This window comes from Cnephaeus nilssonii, assembly GCF_951640355.1.
Source record: "Cnephaeus nilssonii genome assembly, chromosome: 7".
NCBI lineage: Eukaryota > Metazoa > Chordata > Mammalia > Chiroptera > Vespertilionidae > Cnephaeus > Cnephaeus nilssonii.
Window position 1 is genome coordinate 62,240,672 of NC_137078.1, and position 24,616 is coordinate 62,265,287.

Below are 24,616 nucleotides of genomic sequence, written 5' to 3' on the forward strand. Positions count from 1 at the left end.
TAAGTAATTCATAAAGGTGATCTTTTTTGTGTGTGTGAAAAGGAGGCCAAATATTTCCTTTCTGATGGCATGTTATTTGAAAAATGTAAGTCATCCCCCAAATGGTTAAGCAGCACTAACACTAGCCATTCCATTAATTAAGTTATGCCCGCTTACCTCTATACCTGGACCTAAAATGGTACAAAGAAAAAGCTCTTTGCTGCACCACTTCTCTTTGAATTTCATTAAAACCTAGAACTATATTTTACATCTTCAAAAATGCTAGCCTTTGGTTGTTGTTTTTCAGGTTAATGAGCTGGTTAATCCTGATCCTCTTTCTTTCTTCTGTTTATATTACATATTAGGGAAAGAGGGTTATCTGATGGAAAGGACTTGGTCCCATGTCTCAAATTGTTGTGAAGCTCTCCCTTTTGCTGTCTTATACCCCTTAGTTCAGATTTATTGGCATTTATTGAATACCCTATATAATAAAAGGGTAATATGCAAATTGACCCTCACTATGACACGCACTGACCACCAGGGGGCAGATGCTCAATGCAGGAGCTTCTCCCTGGTGGTCAGCATGCTCCCACAGGGGGAACTCCGCTCAGCCATAAGCCGGGCTGATGGCTACGAGCGCAGTGGTGGTGGTGGGAGCCTCTCCTGCCTCCTCGGCAGCGATAAAGATGTCTGACTTAGGCCCATGAGGAGCGGGCCTAAGCTGGCAGGTGGACAATCGCCAAGGGCTCCCAGGCTGCCAGAGGGATGTCTGACTGCAAGCTTAGGCCTGATCCCCCAGGGAGGGGGCCTAAGCTGGCAGGTGGACATCCCCTGAGGGCTCCCAGGCTGCCAGAGGGATGTATGACTGCCAGCTTAGGCCCGATCCTCCAGGGAGTGGGCCTAAGCCAGCAGGTGGACAACCCCCGAGGGGTTACAGACTGGGGTGAGGGACCTGCCACCCCCGAGTGTGGGAATTTTCATTCACCGGGCCTCTAGTCTACTATAAAGAATGTCTGGCTCTGGAGTTGGCCTGTAGTGGGAGCTCAAAAATGGGACACTGTTCCTTTCCTTTCCATCTTGTTACAAATATTTCTTGTATGACTCAAGGCCCTGGCCAGGAACAGAGTACATGCTCACATTGGATTCTGATGAGAATTTAATGAAGGGATTACTTACAAGAGTATGAATGGGGTTGAGGAAACCAACAAATGATCCTGAGGCACCTAGGGATAGTGACATCAAGAAGCCTTTACTCCCTTCTGCCCAAAGCAGCGAGGGGAGGCAGCAGTTTTGGAGCTTGCTGAGAGCCAGCACTAGGGAAGGCACTGCCCATCGGGAGCTGTAGTCACAAAGGAACAGCCTCCCTTAGACGCTTGACATTGAGGCAGTGGAGAGAGGTTATTTCTTGTTGGCTGCACTGAATAGGAAGTCAAGGGCGAAGAGAGCCTAGGCAGTGCAGTTTGCATCCTCCTAGGGCACGGAGCAGGGAAGAGAAGTGAGGGGAATGGATCTAGAGGACGAAAGGGAAAAGAAAGAGCATGCTCACTTCATAATTTAACTTACAACAATTCATAAAGCAGTATTATCCAAATTTAACAAGTGAAGACATTGATATAAGTCAATTTTTAATTGCTCAAAGTCACATTGCTACTAAATAGCTGATCTAGGATTAAAACTCATGTCTTCCCATTCCATTTCTCTCTCTCTATCTCTTTTTTTTTATCTCAGAGAGGAAGGGAGAGGGAGAGAGAGAGAGAGAAACATCAGTGATGAGAGAGAATGATTGATCAGCTGCCTCCTGCACGACCCACACTGGGGATTGAGCTCCCAACCCAGGCACGTGCCCTGACTGGGAATCAAACCGTGACCTCCTGGTTCATAAGTTGACACTCAACCACTGAGCCATGCTGGCCAGGCCATTTCTATTCTTTTATACCAAATGTCTTACCATGCATATGACTCGCCTTATATTGTTGGCAATGTGAATCTTGTAAGTGATTATGACTTACATTTTAAATTTGGCTATTAGAAATTTCAGAGTCAGATTTTAAGCCCTCTTAGCTAAGTGTGCAGGATTTTATGGCTTGCATTTCTCAGGGACCTTACCTCACTATTTGATCTTACTTTACTTTCATCCTGATTTCTTTATATTTTTTATATTATATATATTTTCTTCCATGTCTATTTTGAAGATGTGAAGGATAGACAATGAATAGTGAGTAACTAGGTAACCTTGGACCTCTACTTAGTTAGTCTTTTCCATAATAAAAAGCCATGACTGTCCCTGTATAGGCACTGCTAACCCCTCACCTCCACCCTCAAGCACACACATACATGATATTTGCTCTAAAGTTGGTTTTACTAACGTAGTCTTATTCAATAAAGTGCCCCCAGCAGCCACTACCAATCCATTAGTATTGTCAGGGGAGTTGAAATGTATTTGCTAGGCTTGCTATAAAATGACCAGTAAATTAACTGGTGATACTACAGTATCTTTAATATGGAAATGCCCTATGGAGATAGTGGCTTCCATATTTAATAGACAACCTGAGAGCCTTTTACTCAAGCTCCTTGTCTATGAAGAACATCACTATAGTCTGACTGTTTCCCACACTCCAAGTACTTTAGTAAAGATATGCAAGATGTGAATGCACCCCCTCTCCAAATAATTAATTTTCCTTCTCCAGACTCAAATGTGTGGCATTATTCCAAGGATATCACAATGGTTATTTTTTAAAGTGCTGTGCTATTTGTTTTTATCATCCTAGATAAATTCCTATTTGGCCTTATTAATAGAGTTAGCTCTGCTAAAGCTGTCGGGTCACAATTCCATTATCTAACATCCTGAGACAGCACTACAACGCCATTTAGGAGAGAGTGGAATTCATTTAAGCAATTCAAGACTTGGATCCCATTCAAGACCATTTAGTGAAAGCCCCAAAGGATTGTTATCAAGAATCCTTACCCAAAAAGTCATAATGTCATGGCGTAGAATAATGATCAATGTATTGACAATAGCAGTTTCTTCGAGTTCTATATTTGTAGGTTATAATGTTCTCACCTGTATTTTTGTGTAAGTCCAAAATAAAGCTTTAACATGTTTTCTTTCACACATATCTATGTGTATGTTAATATAACCAAAACAGGAGATTCATCTATCCAAACTCCCAGAATCAGCATCGTCAACATGCTCTTTAATTGTTCATCTTCTCCTCTGTCTTTTGAAACTCAGGTGTGTTGGCCTGTGAGCTCTGATAACGAGGAATGACATTTCTTTAACACAAGCTGACAGCCTGGGCACTTTTCCTTTCTCTCCCACGTCAAGTTCAGTAGACTCTGACATTGACCTGGATGAGGTTGTTTCTCCTTCAGAAACTGGCTATTATTTGATATGTTTGAGAATTAAAATTAAGCACACGTTCAGGATTCTGACCCCTTTCAATATAGAGTAATCCTTGATATTGTTCTTTTCCATGTCCTTTCCACTCCTCCAATTTTCAAAGGTGAACAATGAACACTTTGATGAGGTTTTGACATTTTAAAAATTGCCTTCCTATATATTATCTCATTGTCTTTCCATATCATTCTGTATAGTAGATCTCATGATTCTAGCTTTACCAATGAAGACACGAATGTCTGACATTCAGCAGTAGACAAACTCGGGGCGGGGATTGGGGTGGGGCACAGTCAGCTATTCCAATGCTGCCAGAGGTCAGTGGTGTTCATCATGCATTAATGATTCAAAAATATCTGTTGTTCGTCTCTGAGTGTTCATCACAGAACCACACATTGTGAGGGTGACATAGATATACAGAACAGCTCAGAACATGCCTTCTGTGCTCCAGGAGGAACTTATAGGCTCTAAGTTCTTCCTACCTCTAGCCCTTCCAAAGTGCTATTTCCTTTGCCTGGATGATTCTTCCTAACCTTTCTTAACTCTTCCTCACTTCTCTAGACTCCATGAAGGGGGCATTAATGTAGTCACTACTGTGTTCCCTGTACCTAGCACAGTGCTTTGTATATGGTAAATGCTCCATCAGTATTCGTTGCATGACTGAACTTGGCATGTTATCTTGCTGTCTTTTGCTTCCCCTGTGGTCATTACAATTCCTTGGTGTCCTGTTGCAATTATAATTCAAATTTCTCCTGCATTTGAAGTCCTTATGGCCATTCTGCTTCTGACTTTGAAATAAACTACTAAAAAGTAGGTGCTACAGGTGGTCTTTCCCTGTGAGAATTGGTATTGAAAAATCTGCCTAGACCCACTGCCAGTTCAAAATAGGAAGCGTTGATCAGAGACAATGCTGGGAACTAAACATAAAGCCTGATAAGATTTGCCAGTTTAATTTACAAAAATTAACCAGTTTGCCCTGGCAGGGTGGCTTGGTTGGTTGGAGCATTGTCCTATACACGGTTCAAGTCCCAATCAGGGTACATAACTAGGTTTGCAGGTTTGATCCCCAGTCGGGGTGTGAACAGGAAGCAACCGACCTGTTTCTCTTTCATTGATGTCTCTCTCTCTCTCTCTCTCTCTCTCTCTCTCTCTCTCTCTCTCTCTGTAAAAAAAAAAAAAAAAGACATATCCTCAGGTGAGGATTTAAAAAATTATCCAGTTTTTAACTTTTCTATTAGAAATAATAGAATGACAAATCATGCCCTGTTTGTAAGTCCAGACTTTCAGCTACATTGTTGACATTCAGCATTTAATATCTATGGCAAAGTTAGAATAAAATTATTGCTTCCAAAGTGAGTAAAACATACATTTAAAAGATTTAATAGGAGGAAATGTCATAAATCCATTAAAATACTCTGATGTTATATACATAAAATAAATAATATGTAAATATTTAACCTTATGAAACTGTGTCATCATCATCATCATCATTCTCCATTCAAACATCTTTACATTTCTGGCATGAACATGTGGTCTGGCAGATAGTGTATATTCAGCAAATTTTTCTGGAATGAATGAATACACATACTATGACTGATATGTGACAAGAACTTTACAGCATGCAAACTGAACAGTTTTCAGGCCATTATGCCATTTGAACCTTGTAACAACCCAGCCAGCTGGACAAAGGAATGATTACTAACTCTATCTTAAAAATAAAAAAAAAAGAGCAAGCCAGAGGGATTAACTGATTTGTCCAAGTTCACACATAACTAGTGTGCGATAGGGTTCCCACTCACACCCAAGGCCTTGTGACTCCAAGTCTAGATGCTATTCTGGCTTGCCTTTCACACATACATTTATGCATGGTGTAAGGACAGACTTCTTTAATCTGTTAAATGGCACTCAATATATTTTCAAATATCAGAATGAAATTGTTCTAATTTTTTAAAATTAGAGAATCACTAACCTAAATAAACATAGACATCATTAAAACAAATTTAGGACCCGAAAATAAATGAACACATTGTCTTGGGACTAAAATGAGAGGAAACCACAGGGTGTGTGGGATAAAAATAACCATGCTGTTAGTGAACTGTCAGCCTCTCTTAGTCTGAAGGAGTGAATAATTATCACGAGAGGAAAGGGAAAATAAACCATAATTAAGCCATGCTGGTAATAGTGCTCCTCTAGGGATAATTATTTTTCTTTATTGCCTTCTAACAGTACTACTCTATAGATGATATAGAACATTCTATTCCTATTTTTATAGTTATATTTAATCCATGAATTTTTAAACCTATGCTTTTGATAAACAAATTGTTTTCTTTCTGCTTTAAAATTAGTAAAACCTTTAGATTTTACAGAAGACACTATAAACATTTTTAAACAACCACTGACTCATTATTTAACAAAAACAACAGACCACTGTTAATTCATTTAGCCCAACAATCAATAAACATATAATAGCTGTGCAGTAATGGGAGCTGTTGAGAGAGACAGAGCCACCTGGGGGGCTCCGTGTTACTGGAATTCTCCTGCAGAGGCTGGTAGTCGAGCCAAAGAGAAAATTCCAGAATTGAGTTGTAGGATGGGCTTCTTTCTTTGTCAATTTTTAGAAAATTTGTAACTGTCCGAATTTCAGAGAAAGCCTTCAATTTGCCTACAATAAAATTACAGGTATAATAAAATAAACAATCCCAGCATTCATGGAGGGCAACCAATCAGGAAAGGAGAAATCTTTTATCAAGAATTCACAGCTGAGGAAAGTACAATCGGGTGAGTATACAATGTAGTCCCAAGCTAAAGAGGGGAACATTATACTTAAAACTTAGTGGAGCCTGGAGCTCTGTGAGGCATTGGGTAGAAGCCTAGTCCTGGAAAAAACTTTGACTGAAATAACTAATGTACATGAGAGCATATGTCTCAACAAAAATGCACCAGTATCCCCGTTATGAGCTCATTTTATAGATATGGCCTCAATGACATCCAAAAACTGGGAAGACAAGATTGTGGACCAGGTATAAAGCTTCCTGAAGATGACTACCAGCAGAGAAATGCTTCTATAAGAGGTGGGATGGGGGGCTGAGAAGTTGGGAAGTCACCCACTTCACATGACTCCATTTCTATGTGAACTGGGATGCCCCTCCCTCCCCTATTTAAAACCCTTCCATGGCAAACCATTGCATTCATGACAAAACCTGAAATCTTTACCATGGCTTCAAGGCCCTGGCTCACTTGCTCCCACCACAATGGACCTCTTCCAGTTCTTCAATTCCACTGAGCTCTTTTAACCTGATGCTTCTTCAGATGCTGCTCCTTCCACCTGAAATGCTGTCACCTGGCTATTGCCTGTTCATTCAACAGATGTCAGCATAAGGATTCCTGCTTCAGAGAAGACCACCCTGACCTCCACCTCACACCATTTGTCTTAAATCGAACCTATAATGCATTTACATAGAATATGGCACTTTTCTTCATGGCATTTATAACAACCTACTTGGACTTTTATTTACTATGGTATATATGTGGGTTAGTATCCATGCACTCATAAGTGTTCTGGCACTGACCACTGAGAGGGCCTAGAAGTATAGCTAGCACCCACATTTTGGTTTCTAACAAGGCTCCCTGGAGAATGACTGAGTCTAAGGCTGAGGCAGGAAATACACAGGATGAGCCTGATGCATCTTGTAGTGACAGAAAACGAAGAAATGCTTTTAAAGATGGTGATATGTGAAAAGGACACAGTAGTCAAACTGGAATCGCTCCCAGGAGCCAAAACTGGAACAATTTGAAAAACATCTATAAGTAAATAATGATTGTACTGGATTATAACCTAAAGAATAAAAGAAACATCTATAAATCCATACTGATATAAATGATTGAATAAATGAGTAAATAACTGGAAGGGACAAATGTTTCCGACAGAAGAATTACAAATAATAAATATAGTTGCTCCCTGCTCCAGGAAATAGAGCTTAATTCCTCTCCCCTGGAGTGTGGGTGAGACTTAGTCACTCACTTCTAAGTAACGGGATGTGAAAAGAGAAAAAATAGTAACTTTACAGTAAAGAAATCTGACATATGCTACGTTAACTCTGTGATTAAGGTTAACATCACCGGTGATAAATTGTGTTTATAGCATGTATCCTTGACATTATTCACCCCCCAAATCCATAACTCCAGTTTATTTTGAGAAAACATCAGGAAACCCAAATTGAGGGATTTCCTACAAAACACCTGACCATCAATTTTCAGGAGCGTCAAGGTAATAAACCACAAAGGAATTCTTGGGAAGCTGTCGACTAAATGCAATGTCCTGCCTGGGATCCCGGAACAAGAACACTAGTGGGAAAACTGGTCAAGTCTATTGAAGTACGTAGTTCAGTTAATAGCATTGTACCCATGTCAATGCTAGGAGAAGTGAGAGGAAATGTGTATGAAGACTCTGTACCATTTCCAACTATTTTGTAAAACTATAATTATTTAAAAATGAGAAGTTAAAAATAATTTCTCCCCCTAAACTATACCTCCATGAGCAGGGATCATCTCTGTAGTGATCATACTGTATGTCCAGTCCAAACAGGGATAGATGCTGGATACGACTGTGGGCTCTGGAGCCTGGCTGCATCGCTTGGTTCCTGGTTCTGCCACTATGAACTTCATTACTAGCAAGTTTCCCAAGTCCCAGTTTTCTCATCTGTAGAAAAGAATATAAGGTGGTTGTGACACTGCTTAACATGTGTGAAACACACACAGCTGTGCAGGGTTAGTTATTATTGATAGAATCCACAGAGTCCCATCCCAGAGCCAGAAGGCGGCTGTAGCCACAGTGATATGGCAGTGATTCTTAATGCCAGCTGCACTTTCGAATTATTTGGGGAGAGTTTCAAACATACCAATGTCAAGCCACATCCCAGAATAGAATCTCTGGAGACAGAATCCGTGCTCACCAGGTAATTCTGATATGGGGCTCGGAGTGAGAATCACCTGGTTAAAGGAACCACGGATCTTACATTGGATGGTGTGATGGCTGTAGTGCAATCTTTACTACGATCCCAAAGCCTTTGAGAGCTTTTATCCAATGCAAGCCACTATGATTAGTTATTCTTATTGGTACACGGAATGTCATTCTTGAAAATGAGAATTGTAATTAGAGTATGAGAAACAATAATTTTTAAAACTCTGAGTTAAGGTTTTATACAAATGCAAAAAGGTTGTGGGGAGAGTGAAATAATGAAAGGTTTAAAAGGGTAACACATTGTTATCCTATTCTACATTTGCAGTCATAAAAGTTTTTTTAACTACTTCCTTACCAACTCAATCACTGTTAAAACAAAGTCAACATTGTATTTGTTTCCTGTCGATTTTATAAGCTTCCAGAAGTTTCCTGGTAAGTCCCTGTACTAAAAAGAGCAGGTGATATCAAGGCCAGATCCATGTTCCTGCTATAAATAGCAGGAAGTCTATGAAGTGTTTGTTGGAAGAAGAGCAGGATTGAGCATATGGTTGAATACATAGAAGCACAATATGTTCCCCGGCACCACACAACACCTGTGTGGAACAGCTACGCCATCTGTTAGCAAATTATACTTTAAAAATTACTGTGTAGATGTTAAGAAGGAAAATGTACATTTGCACAAAAAATAAACACATGTGTGCTTTCTTCAAATCCTTTTTAATTGTAACAAGTGTTTATCTTCTAGTATATGCCCACACTTAAAAAAAACACACACCAAAAATCGTAGAAGCATATTGTCAAAAAGATGGTATTACAATTTATATATAATACTGGAATTTATATCAGCTCCACTTTCAAGCAATACATGAAAATTAGTATTTGTAACTCCATGTGTCACAACATAGCCAATGTGAGATATATTTTCTTTAGGTATTTGCTTGATCTCAAGGAAAGAGCTTTTTACTCTTTTTAGCTAAAGTCTTAAAAATATGTTAAGATTGCCTGTGAAGTATGTGTGTGTGTGTGTTTTAGGGTTACAGTGTACACAAGGAGGGAAGGTGAGAGTGGAACCTCAGGTGTGTATGGCCAGGGAGTGTTCCATCTGACATATATTACAGAGAGGAGGAAGACTTCCCAGTTAGAAAAAAAAATGGAAATGCTAAATTAAAAAATATCACAAGGAAATGTAGGATTATATTATTAGTTAGGATTTGACACCTGTTATCCCAATGGCTTAATCTACAGTGCTTCTAAAGCTCCAATTTAATGGAAGGAACAATTTAATTTAATTGAAAGACTTCTTATAATGTATCTCTAAATAGAAGGCTTATTTGACCCTATTTTTTATGTCTAGTTTAGACATGAATAATTAGTAACATTCATTTGCAAGACAATATTTGATTTCGTAAAGTAGTGAATGCAATAAATTGAGATAGTGGTGAATAGCATTTTGTTTCTATAATTAGGTAAAACCACCAGAGTTCATTAAGTCATCATTAATTTGCCTAATAAATCTCCTATTCACAACAAAGAAACATTCATACAAGTCAGATCAAAACCTTACAAACTCTTGGTTAGTTAGGGTCCAACTGTGGTGGTTCCATACCGATGCAATAAAATGCTCTGTGCAGAACTTCTCTGATGGGTCAAGTCTTGGAGATGCTTCACAATGTATGTCTCCAGGAGATTCACAACCCACCCAGCATATTAAGACTACTCTAAGATATTCTCTAATAATGAAGTCTGTTTAACTGAGTTGACATCACTCTTTTTTTCCAAGTAAAGCTTATTTTTATTCTGGAAAACCCTGTTGGCTCTCGACACAACCATTCCTTCCTCCTCTCCCTTTCTCACAGAACCATGGTGTCATTGGAACAGCAATATGCCCAATACCAGGGCATCATGAGTTCTCTGAGCCAGTCTTGACAATCCCACCGAGTAGGCTGCGATGCAAAACCGGGCCAACGAGACCTAAGGAGGAGTTTTCTGGGAGGCTCTTCCTTGGCAAAAACAAACAAACAAACAAACAAGCAAGCGTATAGAGAGAAAGTCCCATTATGCTTTGGATGCTGTTACCTGAAAAATAAGATGCCTCTAAAAGTGGCAGCATCTTGCAACCAGGAAGTAACCAACCTGAAATCAAAAGCCAACTGGCTGAGGCCAGGGGGATAGAAGGATAAACAGGGCTTGGATCTTAGATGGAATTGTTCAAGCGAGAAGTCAACTTGATGACTGCTTGTCTCTGCATTTCTTAATAAGGAGACAAATAGCTTATCATATAAGCCACTGTCAAATAGGTTATCACTTGTAGCTAAACACCATACCAACTAATAATCTCTTGGGAAACTCTGGAATAGAATGAGAGTGTCCTTCTGACTCTTGGGAGATTAAGTGCTGAACACACCAATAGTGGGGAAAGGAAGCATGATGGATTATTCAGGGATGGGACCAAAGGGAGTAACTGAGTTAGAAGTCTTACCCCAAGCAAGACTGAGCATGCTGTTCTGATCATGGCAAACTGAGCCTCATATGGGTCAGTGTGGCCCTAATAGTATGAGACGTGTCAGTTACAGAAGTTATACCAATAAGGACAGGAAAGACTAGGCTGAGGTATGAAACAACCTTAAAAACCCCAGTTTTTCCCACAACAAGGATTTATGTCTCCATCTACACGTTTGTTGTGGATTTGTTGGGGGATCTGCTCGGAGGCATCTTCACTCTGGAACCCGGCTGAGGGAGAATCCCTATCTGGCACGCTGCTGGCTGCTGTTTAGGAGAAAAGAAAGCTCCGGGGGTCCTCGCACGGACAATCAAAGACTTGGTCCAGAAATAACACCCATCATTTCTCAAAGCTCATCAACTGGTCACAAGAGGCCACTCAACCACAAGGGCCCCGGAACAGAAAGCACTCAGAGAACATCTCCCATGGCTATCTTACATCAGCGCAGTTGGCACAGCAGTGGAAGTTTCTAGCCAGAAAATATGTTTGAGTGCCCTGGATTCGCTCTGGGACGTCTGTCTGGGCAGCAGCACAGCCCAGGGGGCTGGAGGATTACTGAGGTGGATTTGGCCCAGGAGGAGAGAGCCGGTGAGCACGAGGTAAGTATCAGGGCTCCACCCAAGGAGCCTACAATTCAAGGCAGGGCTCTGGCCCTAAGGGGGAAACTGGAAGACAAATCAATCACTCACCTTCAGTTGCTCTTTGCTGAGTGCAGGTAGCTAAGCCTTCCACACTGTTTAACTTGAGGTAGGGCTTTCTGGGGACAGGTGGGATGGGAGAGCTGATTCATAAGTCAGAGCAGCAGGAAGAATTTAACCCACCTACGGCTGAGGGAGAGCCAAGATTCTATCCAGGGAGACAGTTTCGAAAGTCAAATTTGAGGGGAGTAGTGAGGCCATAAGTAAGAGAATAAGTAAGCAAGGCCTTCATGTACCATAAGATGCAATGCAAGGTATGGACTGTGACAAATGCTTAGGAAGAATGCCTTGAACCAGGTGAGAGGACTAATTTCTCCTCGTACCTGGTATAAGGATTATTGCAATTCAAGGGGGCATTCCAGATTGGACCAATATGTTTGTATTTTAGGGGAGAAGCCTGCACTTTGGCCAGGTTTCAGGTGCCTAAGGGTAATGACAGAAAGAGGAATTCCAGACTCACCCAGCTAGGGAAGAGCCAGGGCTGGGCTGGGCTGGGCTGGGCTGGGTGTGTACAGCCTGGCTTACTTCAGGGTTGGAGCAGAGCCAAATCCTCAGGGGACAGGCCCCCAGTACCTGCAGTTTAGCAATGCTGAGAAAGGCAGGGCTAGAATGTTTCAGCTTTCATCATTTCCAGGTGATTCTTTCTAGACAGACCTACCTTACTGGCCTCCCTGGGCCTCTGGCAGCACCTGTCCACTGAGTGCAGGGAGATAAGCCTTCCACCTGGTTCTTCATCACACTGGGCACCCAGCATGAGACTTCTATGGTTGTTCAATCTCTTTCTACGAATGTCCCCTCTCTCCTCAACCGGATGCTGGCCCCCTTTATGCACCAACAGCAACTATTCCAGGACTCTGGCCCTAAGCGGAAACCAGAATAGTAAGAGCCCAATAATGGTTGGTTGTCACTGGTGGAACATAGAAGTTTCATCTATAGACATTGGATATAAAGTTGTCCAACTTGACCAGGAGTAATGCTTCTAGAAATCCTATAAAGTAAAAATGGATTGGTTGAGGAGAAAAACCGATAGTTGTTGCACTTAGATTTTATATCAGGCACACTGCCAGGCACTTGGAAGTATCATCCCATTTCTTTTCTCCTACTTTATAGGTAAGGAACAGACACTCAGAGGTTAACTAGCTTGCATGAGTTCATACACTGCCCCCATGAGTAAGCAGTGAGGCCGTGATCTGAAGGCAGGGCCCAGTGGCTCCACGGCTCCAGCCTTTCTCCCCTTACCTGTGCTGCCAATAGAAATAACACAGAACTCTGGTCAACCAATGAGCATCAGAAGCAGCCTCCCAGATATGTATGCATCTGCTAAAGAGGGGAACCATCGGGGGCAGAGCAATTAGCGATTAGTGCATCACCCTCTGTTACATAAATAAGCTAATTGAATTTATTTTGGCAGAAGCAGCAGAGGGGTCTTGCCTCCACATTCCAGCTACTGGATTATGGGACAATTACCTAAACTCACAGACCCATGGATTTTGTATTTGTAAAATGGGATCCCAACCTTTGTGGGCCAACCTCATTAATTTACAATGAGCAGCAGCTGAGATAACATACATACAATCACTATGGAAACGATAAAGAAATATTCAAATAGAAGGCATCATATTGACTTTCTCTAAATACCAGAGGTTAATAAAACATTTTCCAATTTGTATGTATTAAAATTATACAGCAGAGAACCATGCCCACCCTAGATTTTAAAAAGGAAACACTTCTAATCACGACTTCAAGCATGACTTAAACAAATAAAAATTAGGTCTTTAGACGCATTTATTCCAATATGTAATTTTAAATGATTTTATACGTGGATGGAAATTAACCATACGATGAATGGGTGAGTTCATGATAAATCGAGAAACCTGGATTTATTAGCAGTCGTCTTTGTTTTTATTTAAGTTACTTTTGTTTTCCAAATTTTACATAATTGTCAAATATTCAGAAGTACTGGGAGAAACATCCTTTTTAAAGATGTACTTTTTCTTTTTAAGTTTTCCCTTTAGAAATTGGAAAAGAAAAAAAAAAAGCTTTTTATATTCAAGACTCCCCCCTATTCCTGTCAATAGCAGTTAAGTGTATTTATGGAGACACGAGACAGCACAAAGATTCTTCTGTAATTCATCAGAAGGCCCCTCTGAAGCATAATTACATTACACAGCTCCACTCAGTCATTAGCTTCTTGTTTAGCGACCATGTCCTTCATGTGAAATCCTTTGATGGTAATTATTTGTAACTATGCCCTTGAATTCTGAAAGCATATGTACCCTAGTGAACAATGGGCATTTCTGGACCACGAAGCAACTGGTTTCCCATTAGAGATCATACAGGAAACGGTCTGTAAAACACCGAAAACTCACAAAAGTTTTCTGAGCTGGAGTGACAACCCAAAATGAGGTGTGTAGTTATGCATGTGTGTGTGTGCAGGTGTGTGCATGCATGCGAGTCCTTAGGTATAAGCCATAACGTTTTGAACCCTTTATGACCATGTCACATTTTTAAGTTTTCTGTTTCTTCAATTAAGGCACATTAATGCATATCATAGACTGACCTGAAGTGAGATATTTGGGAGATATTTTTAGTTCTATCAGTCTTCTTTGGGCAGAAAAATGTCTTGTGTTTGTGTATTTATTTATTGAGCACCCACACATGCCAGGAACTGTTTAGGTACAGAGAACACCAGCCCTAAGAGGGTCAGTGCCCTACAAAAGCCCACTGGCCAGTGGCAGAAGATAAATAAACCCGAAAAACATGACTGTCTCCAGGCCTGTCCTAGACAGCACACCTCGTTAACATGAAGACCTTAATGTTCCAGCCTGTTACCCTCACCTGCGGATTGGTGGTTGGTACCTTCTCAAAGCTGGAAGCTTCCAGGGATGTCCCACAATATCTGCACTGCTCCCCTTGGAACTTGTACCCCTTCATCCCTCACTTCTAAAGCAATTGGCAACAACATAGACTGTTCAGCATATAAAGGCCAACCCAAGTCAGGGTGTCCCCATGAGAGGGGGTCCCTTCTGGACGCTTTCTTTGGAGTCCAGCATGCTCTGGCTTGGGGTCCTGTGGTGTATGGAAGCTCTGCAGCCTGTCACACCATTCTGTCATCCTGGTCTTCCCCCCGACACTTGTCTCCCCACTTCTCTCCCCCAGCGTGTGTTCTCTCAGGCTGCTTTGGAAGTCACGTTTATGTCCTTCACATGTGGGAAGTATTTGTGACCAAAACTAAAACCCTACCATGTTCCTTGGCAAAATGATTGGCTGAGGAAGGCTGGCTTCAACGGCAAAGGAAAGCTTTCAGAGGGCAACAAAACAAAACAAAACCCCCACAAACTGCTCTGGCTGCACTGTAATCCTTATTCATAGAAGCTAAATCTACTTCTACGTTACAGGTGTGCCTTCACTAAAGCCTCCTTTCCCAGTGCAAGAAGGTGAGTGTTGGAGTCATGAAAGTTTTTATTATCGAGCTGCACATGGTAATAGCAATCCACAGAGACGTGTACATTTTCTGAACACTGGCTTTATGGTAGGAACCAGAATTCTTTTCTCCGGGATTAACCTGCTAGCCAGGTGGCACAAAGAGAACACTGTAGAAACAATATTTGTGGAGTGCCTATTGTCTGCAAGGCATTGTGCTAGGGGCTTCGGGCACAGTTCTTTCTCTGAATCCTTACCTCCAACCCGGGGAGGTAGGTAGCAGGCTTACCCCACTGACAGAGGGGGAGACAGAGGGCCAGAGGGTTAGCATCTCTCCAAAGGTCTGAATTTCAGCCCTTCTTCCAGGCTGCTCCTCGCTGTTGAGATACCAAAGGATTTCTAGGGTTCCCATGTTCCCTGCCTTATCTGTGTTTTCCTTTTCCTGTAGAGCAGTGGGAACCCTCAATTAGGTTTTGTTTGGATATGAGTTGCCTGAGAGAATGACAGCCCCCAGGGCTGGTCACCAGGGCTGGCATGAGCACCGTAACCAAAGAGCGGTTGGTGGGCATGATTCCTCTCCAGTGGACACAACGGGGCAACCCCCAAAGCTTTGAACTCCCAAAGATCTGGATTTGAATCAGCTGAGAGATTCTGGGCAAGTGGCTGATCTTTTCTGAGCCTCAACTTTCTCAATGGGGACATGAGGTTCAGGCTGCCTGCCTCTCAGCACTGCAGGGAGGACCGGAGAGAGATCATACAGGGAGGACCTGGGAAATGGTTGGCAGTCATTCATTGTCACACCTCTGGGTTCTCCGCCATGCACAGCTACTGCATTCAGCACTGCTTGGCAGGAGCAGGCCGAGGCCCGCCCCAGGTTCTGAGTCAGTGCCGACCAGCTTGGGCAGCTCAAGCCTGTCTGACCGTCCTGACATCCCGTCTGGATCCTGCTGTACCTGACTTCTGAGGTGTTAACCCTACCCCCAAATCCTTCTGATCCCCAGCCCAAGCTCTGGGGAGAGGTGAATGAACTGGGCTTCCTCTTGTGTCTGCACTGCATATCCACACCCACCTTCTCCCTGGAGCTCGCCAGCCGAGATCTTTATGCCCTCTGAATACTGTTGAATGCTATTTAGAGCTGGCCTTTGCAACCGGGTGGGGTCATCCTACTCAAGAATTTTGATTGTTATTGTTCTGAGAATCTTCTAAATGTCAGACCCTGCAAAAAGATAAGCATAGTCAAGAAAATGAAACGAAGTGCTTTACGGGAATGATCTCATTTAACCCTCATTATGACCCGGTAAAGTAGGTGCTGTTAATATCTTCATTTTCGACATGAGGAAACTGAGGCTTAGGAAGATTAAGGGCCTTTCTCCAAGCCACACAGCTTCTAGACAGCGAAGCCAGGGCTCACAGCCTTTGTGCCATGTTGCTTTTCATCCCACCTGTCAACCCTTCACTGCTGCCTCCTCCTCTGACTGCTCCATGCTCCCTGGCAGCCTGTGCCTTCTCCTGTTGGGCACCTCTCACCATGTGCTGTCATCGATTTGATTGTCTCCGTCTCTCATTAGACTGGCAGCTCCCTGAGGGCAGGGACATGTTTTATTTATCCCTGTACCCCGGTGCTCACCTCAGTACCTGGCCCAGAATCTGTGTTCTAAATGATTTTTGTTGACTGTGTTGTATTGGATTTTTCTTTGATTGTTGCTGACTTATGTTGCTAAAGTCCCATATACCCTCTACCCAAACTCATCCGAGCTGTGACATTAGCACTTATTCTTGGGTCTGAAATGGTGTGATGTGCATATTATGGTATCAACTAAAGCAACTTTTTTTCCCAAATATTTGTCTACATCAAAAGCTTTTAGCCATACTGTTTCTTTCATTCCCTTTAATCTTGAACTTTTCCATAGCCTTTCTGTTTCTTTATGACATATACATTGCTAAAGAATATAGTGCATTAAACGAATAGAATGCTGCCCATTTGGGGTTTGTCTGATGTTTCCTTATGAGATTCAGGCTTTGCATTCCCAGCCAGTGTGATGCTGTGTCCTTCTCAGGCTATCACATCTGGAGGCACAGGATGGCCATCTGCCCAGCTGCAGTTAATTCTGATCACCCAATCAAGATGATGTCCTGTTTCTTCCCTGTATAGTTAACATTCCTTTTCCTCTTGTAACTAATAAACAAGCTGTGAGGAGACATTTGAAGAACATGCATACATCCTGTTACTCATCGATATTCCCTCCTGGATCCACTGATGATTCCTGCCTGTACCTATCTTTAATATGATGATTGCAAGATGACGATTCTGCAATTCCATGCAATATCTGATTCTAGACTGGATCCTGTACAGGAGGGAGAAAAATGCCATAAAGGATATTACTCAGTTATTGACAAAACTGGAATATGAATGGCAGATTAAATAAGAGTGCTATATAAAAGTTAAATAGACTGAAATGTACTCTCAAATGACACATTAAAAAAGTGTGTGGACAGACATACATACATGTGTATATGTGTGTGCAAGTGTGTGGAGAGAACATACAAATGATAAATTAAATGAGGTAAATGTTAAAACATAAAAATTAGGTGCTTGGGTGTTCCTCTGTGTAATTCCTATTTTTGCAACTTTTCTGTAAGTTTGAAATTATTTCCAAAAAAGCTTACAACAGCTTATAGCCACCTATAGAATAGACATTAGATGTCCTACCTAAAGCTATGTAAGTCTTCCATCTAATGGCTGACACTGAATCAATTAACAAGCACGCGTTTCCGTTTCCTGTCCCCCCACCCCCCGGCCTGAATGATCCCCAAACCTAGTCCCATAGGAGATCCTATGACCCCATGTGAAACGTCTGTCTCCATGTCAGTGCCTGTGGAAACTACCAAGCAAACAATGGTGGTACTGTGAAATGGAAGCCTCTAGTTCCGGTTGCACATGTCTTGGTTTTCTTTATTGAAAGGCAATACAGAGATGATAAAATGATACCTAAGGGGTCTTGAATAGAAGCTGAAGGGACAGAGGTCCCTGGTGCAATGCCTCAGGACCTTCTGGCACTGGCACCTGCAAGCTCTGCTCAGTCCCCTTTCATGATGGCTGCGTACTCCTTCTGGTGCTCAACCAGCTTCAGGAACACTTGATATTTCTTGTCATAATATCTGTGGGAGACAAAGGAATATGTTGAACCATCTCAGACAAGCTGTTCTGCAGCTTCCCCTTACATTTAGAATGGGACTGTATCTGTGATGGGTTTGCAGACACCCCTCATTTGTTCAAGGCTCACACACCTTCCTGAGCAATGGGTAGCATTATCTCTATGATCTCTAACCTACATGGAGTGTTATTATCTCCATTGTAGAAGCAAAAACATTTGCTCAGAGAGGAGCATATAAATAGCCTGGCCAATGTGGCTCAATGGTTGAGTGTCAACCTATGAAGTAGGAGGTCATGGTTCGATTCCGGTCAGGGCACAGGCCTGGATAGTGGGCTCGATCCCCAGTAGGGGCTGTGCAGGAGGCAGCCAATCAATGATTCTCTCTCATCATTGATGTTTCTACCTCTCTCCCTCTCCCTTTCTCTATGAAATCAATAATATACACACACACACACACACACACACACACACACACACACACACACATACACACAAAAACAAAACCCAGGGACTTCTGCAAAACACACAAAAAATAAAGTAGTATAAATAAAAATCAGCAGGGCTGGAATTCACACTCAGGTCTGTCTGACTGAAAGCCTCCTCTGTGATGTACAGGCTGAACACAGGACCATTCATATTCCCAGCTTCAATACATACTTCGTACATGACTAATCCAAGGTTTGATGACTGGGTTAAAACCACAGCCTCACCTGAGACAAGACGAAACATTTTAATCACTCTTTGCAGATTCCACACCTACATTTCCTCTGCAAACTTGCTCTATCTGTGGAACCCTAGAATCACGTGACTCACGCCTTTCCTGCAGAGGACCTTGCCCTCCAGCACTCTCCAGCTGACTCTTCAGGGAGACCTGTCAGAACTTGGGGTTGGCCATGAGTCAGATGGCAGGGCAGCCCAATCTTGAGAGAGACAAGGCAGCATGAAGACTTGCACTCTGTCCTTACTCCTCCCTCTTGGGAGGAGCTGACCTGGGGTGAAGGGTTGATGAAACCAGGTTAGTGTGTCTTGGGGTGCTCTTAAAGGAAGTCTTCACGAGGGAATGTTAGTGCAAATTCGAGAATTGGGGAGAGTGATTGTAAGAATAGCCCTGGAACTTCTACTTGTCAACATGCTGACGAGAGTAATAGGAGTCCTCTCCCCCCAAGCATTTCTACCTTAAGCATTATGGTCACTCAAGAGCTGTGCCGGGGCCAAACACAGCTTTAGGAGCTGGGCTCAAATGCCTAGGTTTGAATTTCAGCTTGGACTTTACTCACTGTGTGACCTTGGATCCGGTATTTAATCCGTTTGTACCAAAATTTCCCTGTTTGGAAATGAGAGTAATTATAGGGCCTACCTGAAGAGCTGCAGTGTGAATTAAATGAGGTAACCTATGAAAAGCACTTAGCATACTGCCTGGCTCACAGGAAGTAGTACCAGTGATAGTTATGGTGACTACTTAAAAAAAATTAATATTCCAGCCTGGCCGGTGTGGCTGCTCAGTGTTTGAGTGTCAACCTATGGCCCAGGCGGTCATGGTTTGATTCCCGGTCAGGGCACATGCCCAGGTTGTAGGCTTGATCCCCAGTGTGGGGCGTGCAGGAGGCAGCCAATCGATGATTCTCTCTCATCATTGATGTTTCAATCTCTCTCCCTCTCTCTTCCGCACTGAAATCAATAAAAATGTATTTAAAAAATAAAAAATTAACTTTCCAATATTATCATTAATCTAGTTGTATGTGGGTTTCACTAAAACCCACTCTGAAGGTTTCTAAATTATCCTAATATATAAAAAGCCAGGGGCTGTCACGACCTAAACGACCAGATGAACAACTGAACAGCAGTCTGTGTGGGGCGACCAGGCTGGCAGAGGGGTTAGTGAGGGACAACCAAACGACTGAACAGCAGGATGCATGGGGTGACCAGGCTGGCGAGGGGGGGGGGAAGTTGGGGGCGACTAGGCCGGTGGAGGGGGCAGTTGGGGTGAATAGGCTGGCAGGGGGGCAGTTAGGGGCAACCAGGCTGGCAGGGGGGGCAGTGAGGGGTGACCAGGCCAGTGGGGGGGCAGTTAGGGGTGACCAGGCTGCCAGAGGGGGGGCAGTTGGGGGTGACCAGGCTAGCAGGGGGGGCAGTATGGGGTGACCAGGCTGGCAGGGGGGGCAGTAAGGGGCAACCAGGCTGGCAGTTAGGGGTGACCAGGCTGGCAGAGGTGGGCAGTTGGGGGTGACCAGGCCAGCGGGGGGGGGGCAGTTAGGGGCGATCAGGCAGGCAGGCAGGTGAGCAGTTAGGAGCCAGTGGTCCTGGATTGTGAGAGGGATATCTGACTGCTGGGTTAGGCCCGATCCCTGGGATTGGGCCTAACCCAGCAGGGGTATGTCCTCTGAGGGTTCCTGGATTGGAGAGGTTGCAGGCTGGGCTGAGAGAACCCCCCTCCCCCGCCCATGCATGAATTTCATGCACCGGGCCTCTAGTTAATTATATAATGATGTTGGGGATAGCAATTTTCTCCTTTTAATGATACTCAATAATTTAATGCTAAGCAATTCTTTCACTCTCGGAGATGAACTTCCTAACTTGGGGGTCTCAAAACTGCTAATGCTGATAACTCTGCAGCAACTTCATTGGCCTCATTTTGTACAGTGGGGAAGACATCAGCTTCACAGGGAGAGGAACTGGGGTGATTTTGGGCAACGTTTTGTAATTGTCTGAGCCTCAATTTCCCTGCTTTAAGAGGATGATAACAAGAAAATATGATATACTCCATGAGCTTTCAAGTACTAAGGAATGTGAATGAATGTTCTCAGATAACTTTTATTATCTTAGAACACCAAGAGATGGATGTTTTTCCTTTTATTTATTTATTTTTTTACAATGGGAAGCTGAGGTCCAAACCATTTTATTCCTCCTCTCCTCCTCCTCCTCCTCCTCCTCCTCCTCCTCCTCCTCCTCCTCCTCCCCCTCCTCTCCTCCTCCTCCTCCTCCCCCTCCTCCCCCTCCTCTCCTCCTCCTCCCCCTCCCCCTCCTCCTCCTCCTCCTCCTCCTCCTGCTTCTTCTTCTTCTTCTTTTTCTTCTATTTTTATATTTTTAGTAAAATACAAATAACATGAAATTTGCCCATTTTAACCATTTTTAAGGGTACAGTGTACTGGCACTAAGAACATTACCATTATTGTACAATCATAACCACCACCCATCCACTGAACTCTTTTCATCTTCAAAACTGAAACTCTATACCCATCTCTCTATAATACGCAAATAAACCGAACAGTGGAACAACTGAATAACCAGTCACTATGACATGTACTGACCACCAGGGGAGTGCATGTGGAACATGGCTGGTGTGGGCAGCAGGTGGCAGAGCTCAGAACATGGTGGGCGTCAGCTGAAGCAGGATGGTGGAGTAGGTAAGTGGGGGCACCAGGCTAAGGTGGGGTGCCGGTCGTTGTCATGGGGCGAGCCTCTGGTGGTTACTGAAAATTCTTTGCTCCCATGCGCCGTGGTCCCGCCCGGTGCTTAGACCTGCTGCCAGCACTGGCCCCACTCACACCTGCTGCCAGCCCCTGGCACCAGTCCCGATTACCCCTGAGGGTTTCTCTACCTCCCCCTGCTCCTGAGGGGCAATGGGGGCAGCAGCTGCCACTTGAACCCACTGACACTGCCAGCACTCTGCACTGTTAGTGTGTGGGAGTGGTGGCAGGGGGAGCGGGTCAGCATTGGGAGAGGCCAGGCAGGAGCGCAGAGAATGGCCGAAATCCACCCCTGAGCCCACCACAGCTTCACAGCCCACAGTTCCTATCAAGGTGCATGAATTTGTGCACTGGGCCCCTAGTTAAACAATAACTCCCTATTTCCTGCTCTCCCCAACCCCTGGTAATCACATTCTACTTTCTCTATAATTTTGACTGTTCTAATTATTTCATATAAGTGGAATCATATAATATTTGTCTTTTTGTGACTGGTTTATTTCATCTAAAATAATATCCTCAAGGTTCATCCATATTGTAGCATATGTCAGACTATCCTTCCTTTTTAAGAATGAGTGATATTACATTGTATGTATATACCATATTTTGTATACCCATTCATCCATTCATGGACACTTGGGTTGCTTCTCTATTTTAGCTACTGTGAATTATGCTGCTATGAACATGGGTATACAAATATCTCATTGAGCCCCTGCTTTCAGTTCTTTGGGGTATAAACCCAGAATTGGAATTTCTGGAAAATACAGTAATTATATTTTTAATTCTTGAGGAACCACCACATTATTTTCTGCAGTGGCCGCACCATTTTCATTTCTACCAACAAGGTTCCAATTGCCCCAAATCCTCATCAACAGTTGGTATATATTCATATATTTTGGTAGTTTCTATCATAATGGGTGTGAGATATCTCATTATATTTCTGATTTACATTTTCCCAATAACTGGAGGTACTGAGCATCTTTTCATGTCTTCATTGGCCATTTACATCTTCTTTGGAAAAATGTCTAAATTCAGGTCCTTTGCCTATTTTTAAATATATTTTTATCAGTTTTAGAAAGAGGAAAGGAGAGGGAGGAAAGAGATAGAAACATCAATGATGAGAGAGAATCATTGATCAGCTGCCTTCTGTAGAATCCCTACTGGGAATCTAGCCTGCTATCAGGACATGTGACCTGACTGGGAATCAAACCAGCGACCTGTTGATGCATGGTCAACGCTCAATCCACTAAGCAACACTGGCTGGGCTGTTTGCCTATTTTTGATCCGAGTTGTTTGTTTTATTGTTGAGTTTTTGGAGTTCTCTAGATATTCTGAATATTAATTTCTTATCAGATATATGATATGTAAATATTTTCTCTCATTCTGTGGGATGCTTTTTTATTCTGTTCATGATGCCTTTGAGGAACAAAATTTTCTCAGGCACTTGTAAGGGACTGCTGTAAGACCACAGGTAAATATGGATAAGATTTGGGATCCTCTTAAACGATATATTGAACCATAGTCACTAAATAATACTTTCTGTGATGCTGACTTTTAAAATCAAGCAAATCCCCTTTCCACACTCCAGGTTCTCTCCACATTCATTCAGCTGCTCCTGTGTGGCACAGACCTTAAGTGCATGTTCCCTACAGATAATAATGTGATTTGAATCAAGGAGGAGATAGATGTGCCAGTTGCTCGGGGGAGACTGGCTCCCTTTCTACATGCAAATCTTCAGGCGGCCTGCAGATGGTGGTAGAGCACTGTGTCATAGGCAGTTTCCCAGCTGACAGCCAGAAGCTAAAGATTCTTTGCAAAAGGAGCACATGGATTTACTAGGAGAACTTAAAAACAGACTTCCCGCCCTAGCTGGTTTGGTTCAGTGGATAGAGCATAGGCCTGCGAACTGAAGGGTCCTGGATTTGATTCCGGTCAAGGGCACATGCCCGGGTTGCAGGCTCCATCCCCAGTGAGGGGTGTGTGTGTGTGTGTAGGAGGCAGTCCATCATCAGTGATTTTCATCATTGATGTTTCTATCTCTCTCTCCCCCTCCCTCTCTGAAATCAATAAAGACATATTAAAGAAAAAACAAAAACAAAAAACAGACTTCCCTCTAAAGTTGTGGGAGGGTCAGTGAATAGATGGGAAAGAGAGAGATTGGTTGCTTCCTGTAAGCACCCCAATGATCAGGGATTGAACCCACAACCTAGATATGGGTCCTGACCTGGAATCAAACCCACAACCTTTTGGTGTATGGGGCGATGCTCCAACCAACTGAGGCACCGGCCAGGGCTGTTTGTCTTTAAACTCACTACCAATGATTTAGGTCTTTTCATCTCTCACCTGGATTACTGACGAAGCCTTCCACCTGATCTCTGCTTCTTCCCTTAGGTCCTCCAATTCATCCTCTAAGGGGGATCTTTCTAAACTCTGCATCTGACCAGGTCCATTCAGCACCTCCATTCTGCCTGCAGGAGAAGCCTGAGGTCTTTAGCATGGCCTCAGACTCCCCAGGGGATGAGCCGGTCTACTCCCCGATGCCCAGGTTCACAGCCTGCCATTCCCCATTTAATATGGTGCATTTCAGAATTATGTGTTTTTAGAAGTTAGCTGTCATACCATGCTGCTCTCACCTTTATTACTTTGCATGTTATTCCCTCTACCAAGAATGTCCTTCCCTGTCTTGTTCATCTGACAATTTCTTTTAAGCATTTAAGACTTAACCTCCTCTCACTCCCCAGGGTCCCATTCCTTAAGTCCTTGGACAACTGTGTAGAACTTACCCTTTGTTCTGAAATGATCTTTGTGCATAAATAAGATTGTGTCTTATTCCCCTCTAAAGCTATGGCTAATGAGCATAATGCCTTAAATAAAGTAGGAGTTCAATAAATTAGTGGTTTGCTACTGGGGTTAAAGTACTGATCAAGGTCATGATGTAGCCTTCAATGTCAAGTGATGCAAAGGATAAAAGAATGGACAGATGTTACTGTGTCCTTTGACAGAAGATATGAGATCCACATTTTAGAACTGAGAAGGGCAGATT

The 24,616-nt window shown here is 43.0% G+C and overlaps 1 protein-coding gene across 12 annotated transcripts in view; it reads right to left on the minus strand.

Annotated features, from left to right (window-relative positions):
• Positions 1 to 17,888: 17,888 nt before the first annotated feature.
• The window catches only part of FGGY (FGGY carbohydrate kinase domain containing), a 396,863-nt gene continuing 390,135 nt past the window's right edge, over positions 17,889 to 24,616 (minus strand). For 9 of the 12 annotated variants that reach the window (XM_079776812.1, XM_079776815.1, XM_079776808.1 and 6 more), the window contains one exon: positions 17,889 to 18,113. In XM_079776812.1, the coding sequence (XP_079632938.1) occupies positions 18,032 to 18,113 (82 nt within the window). In that variant the 3' untranslated portion in view covers positions 17,889 to 18,031. Of the gene's footprint in view, positions 18,114 to 19,001; positions 19,099 to 24,616 lie in introns of those variants that run through there. The other 3 variants (XM_079776817.1, XM_079776818.1, XM_079776816.1) reach the window with 3 other exon arrangements.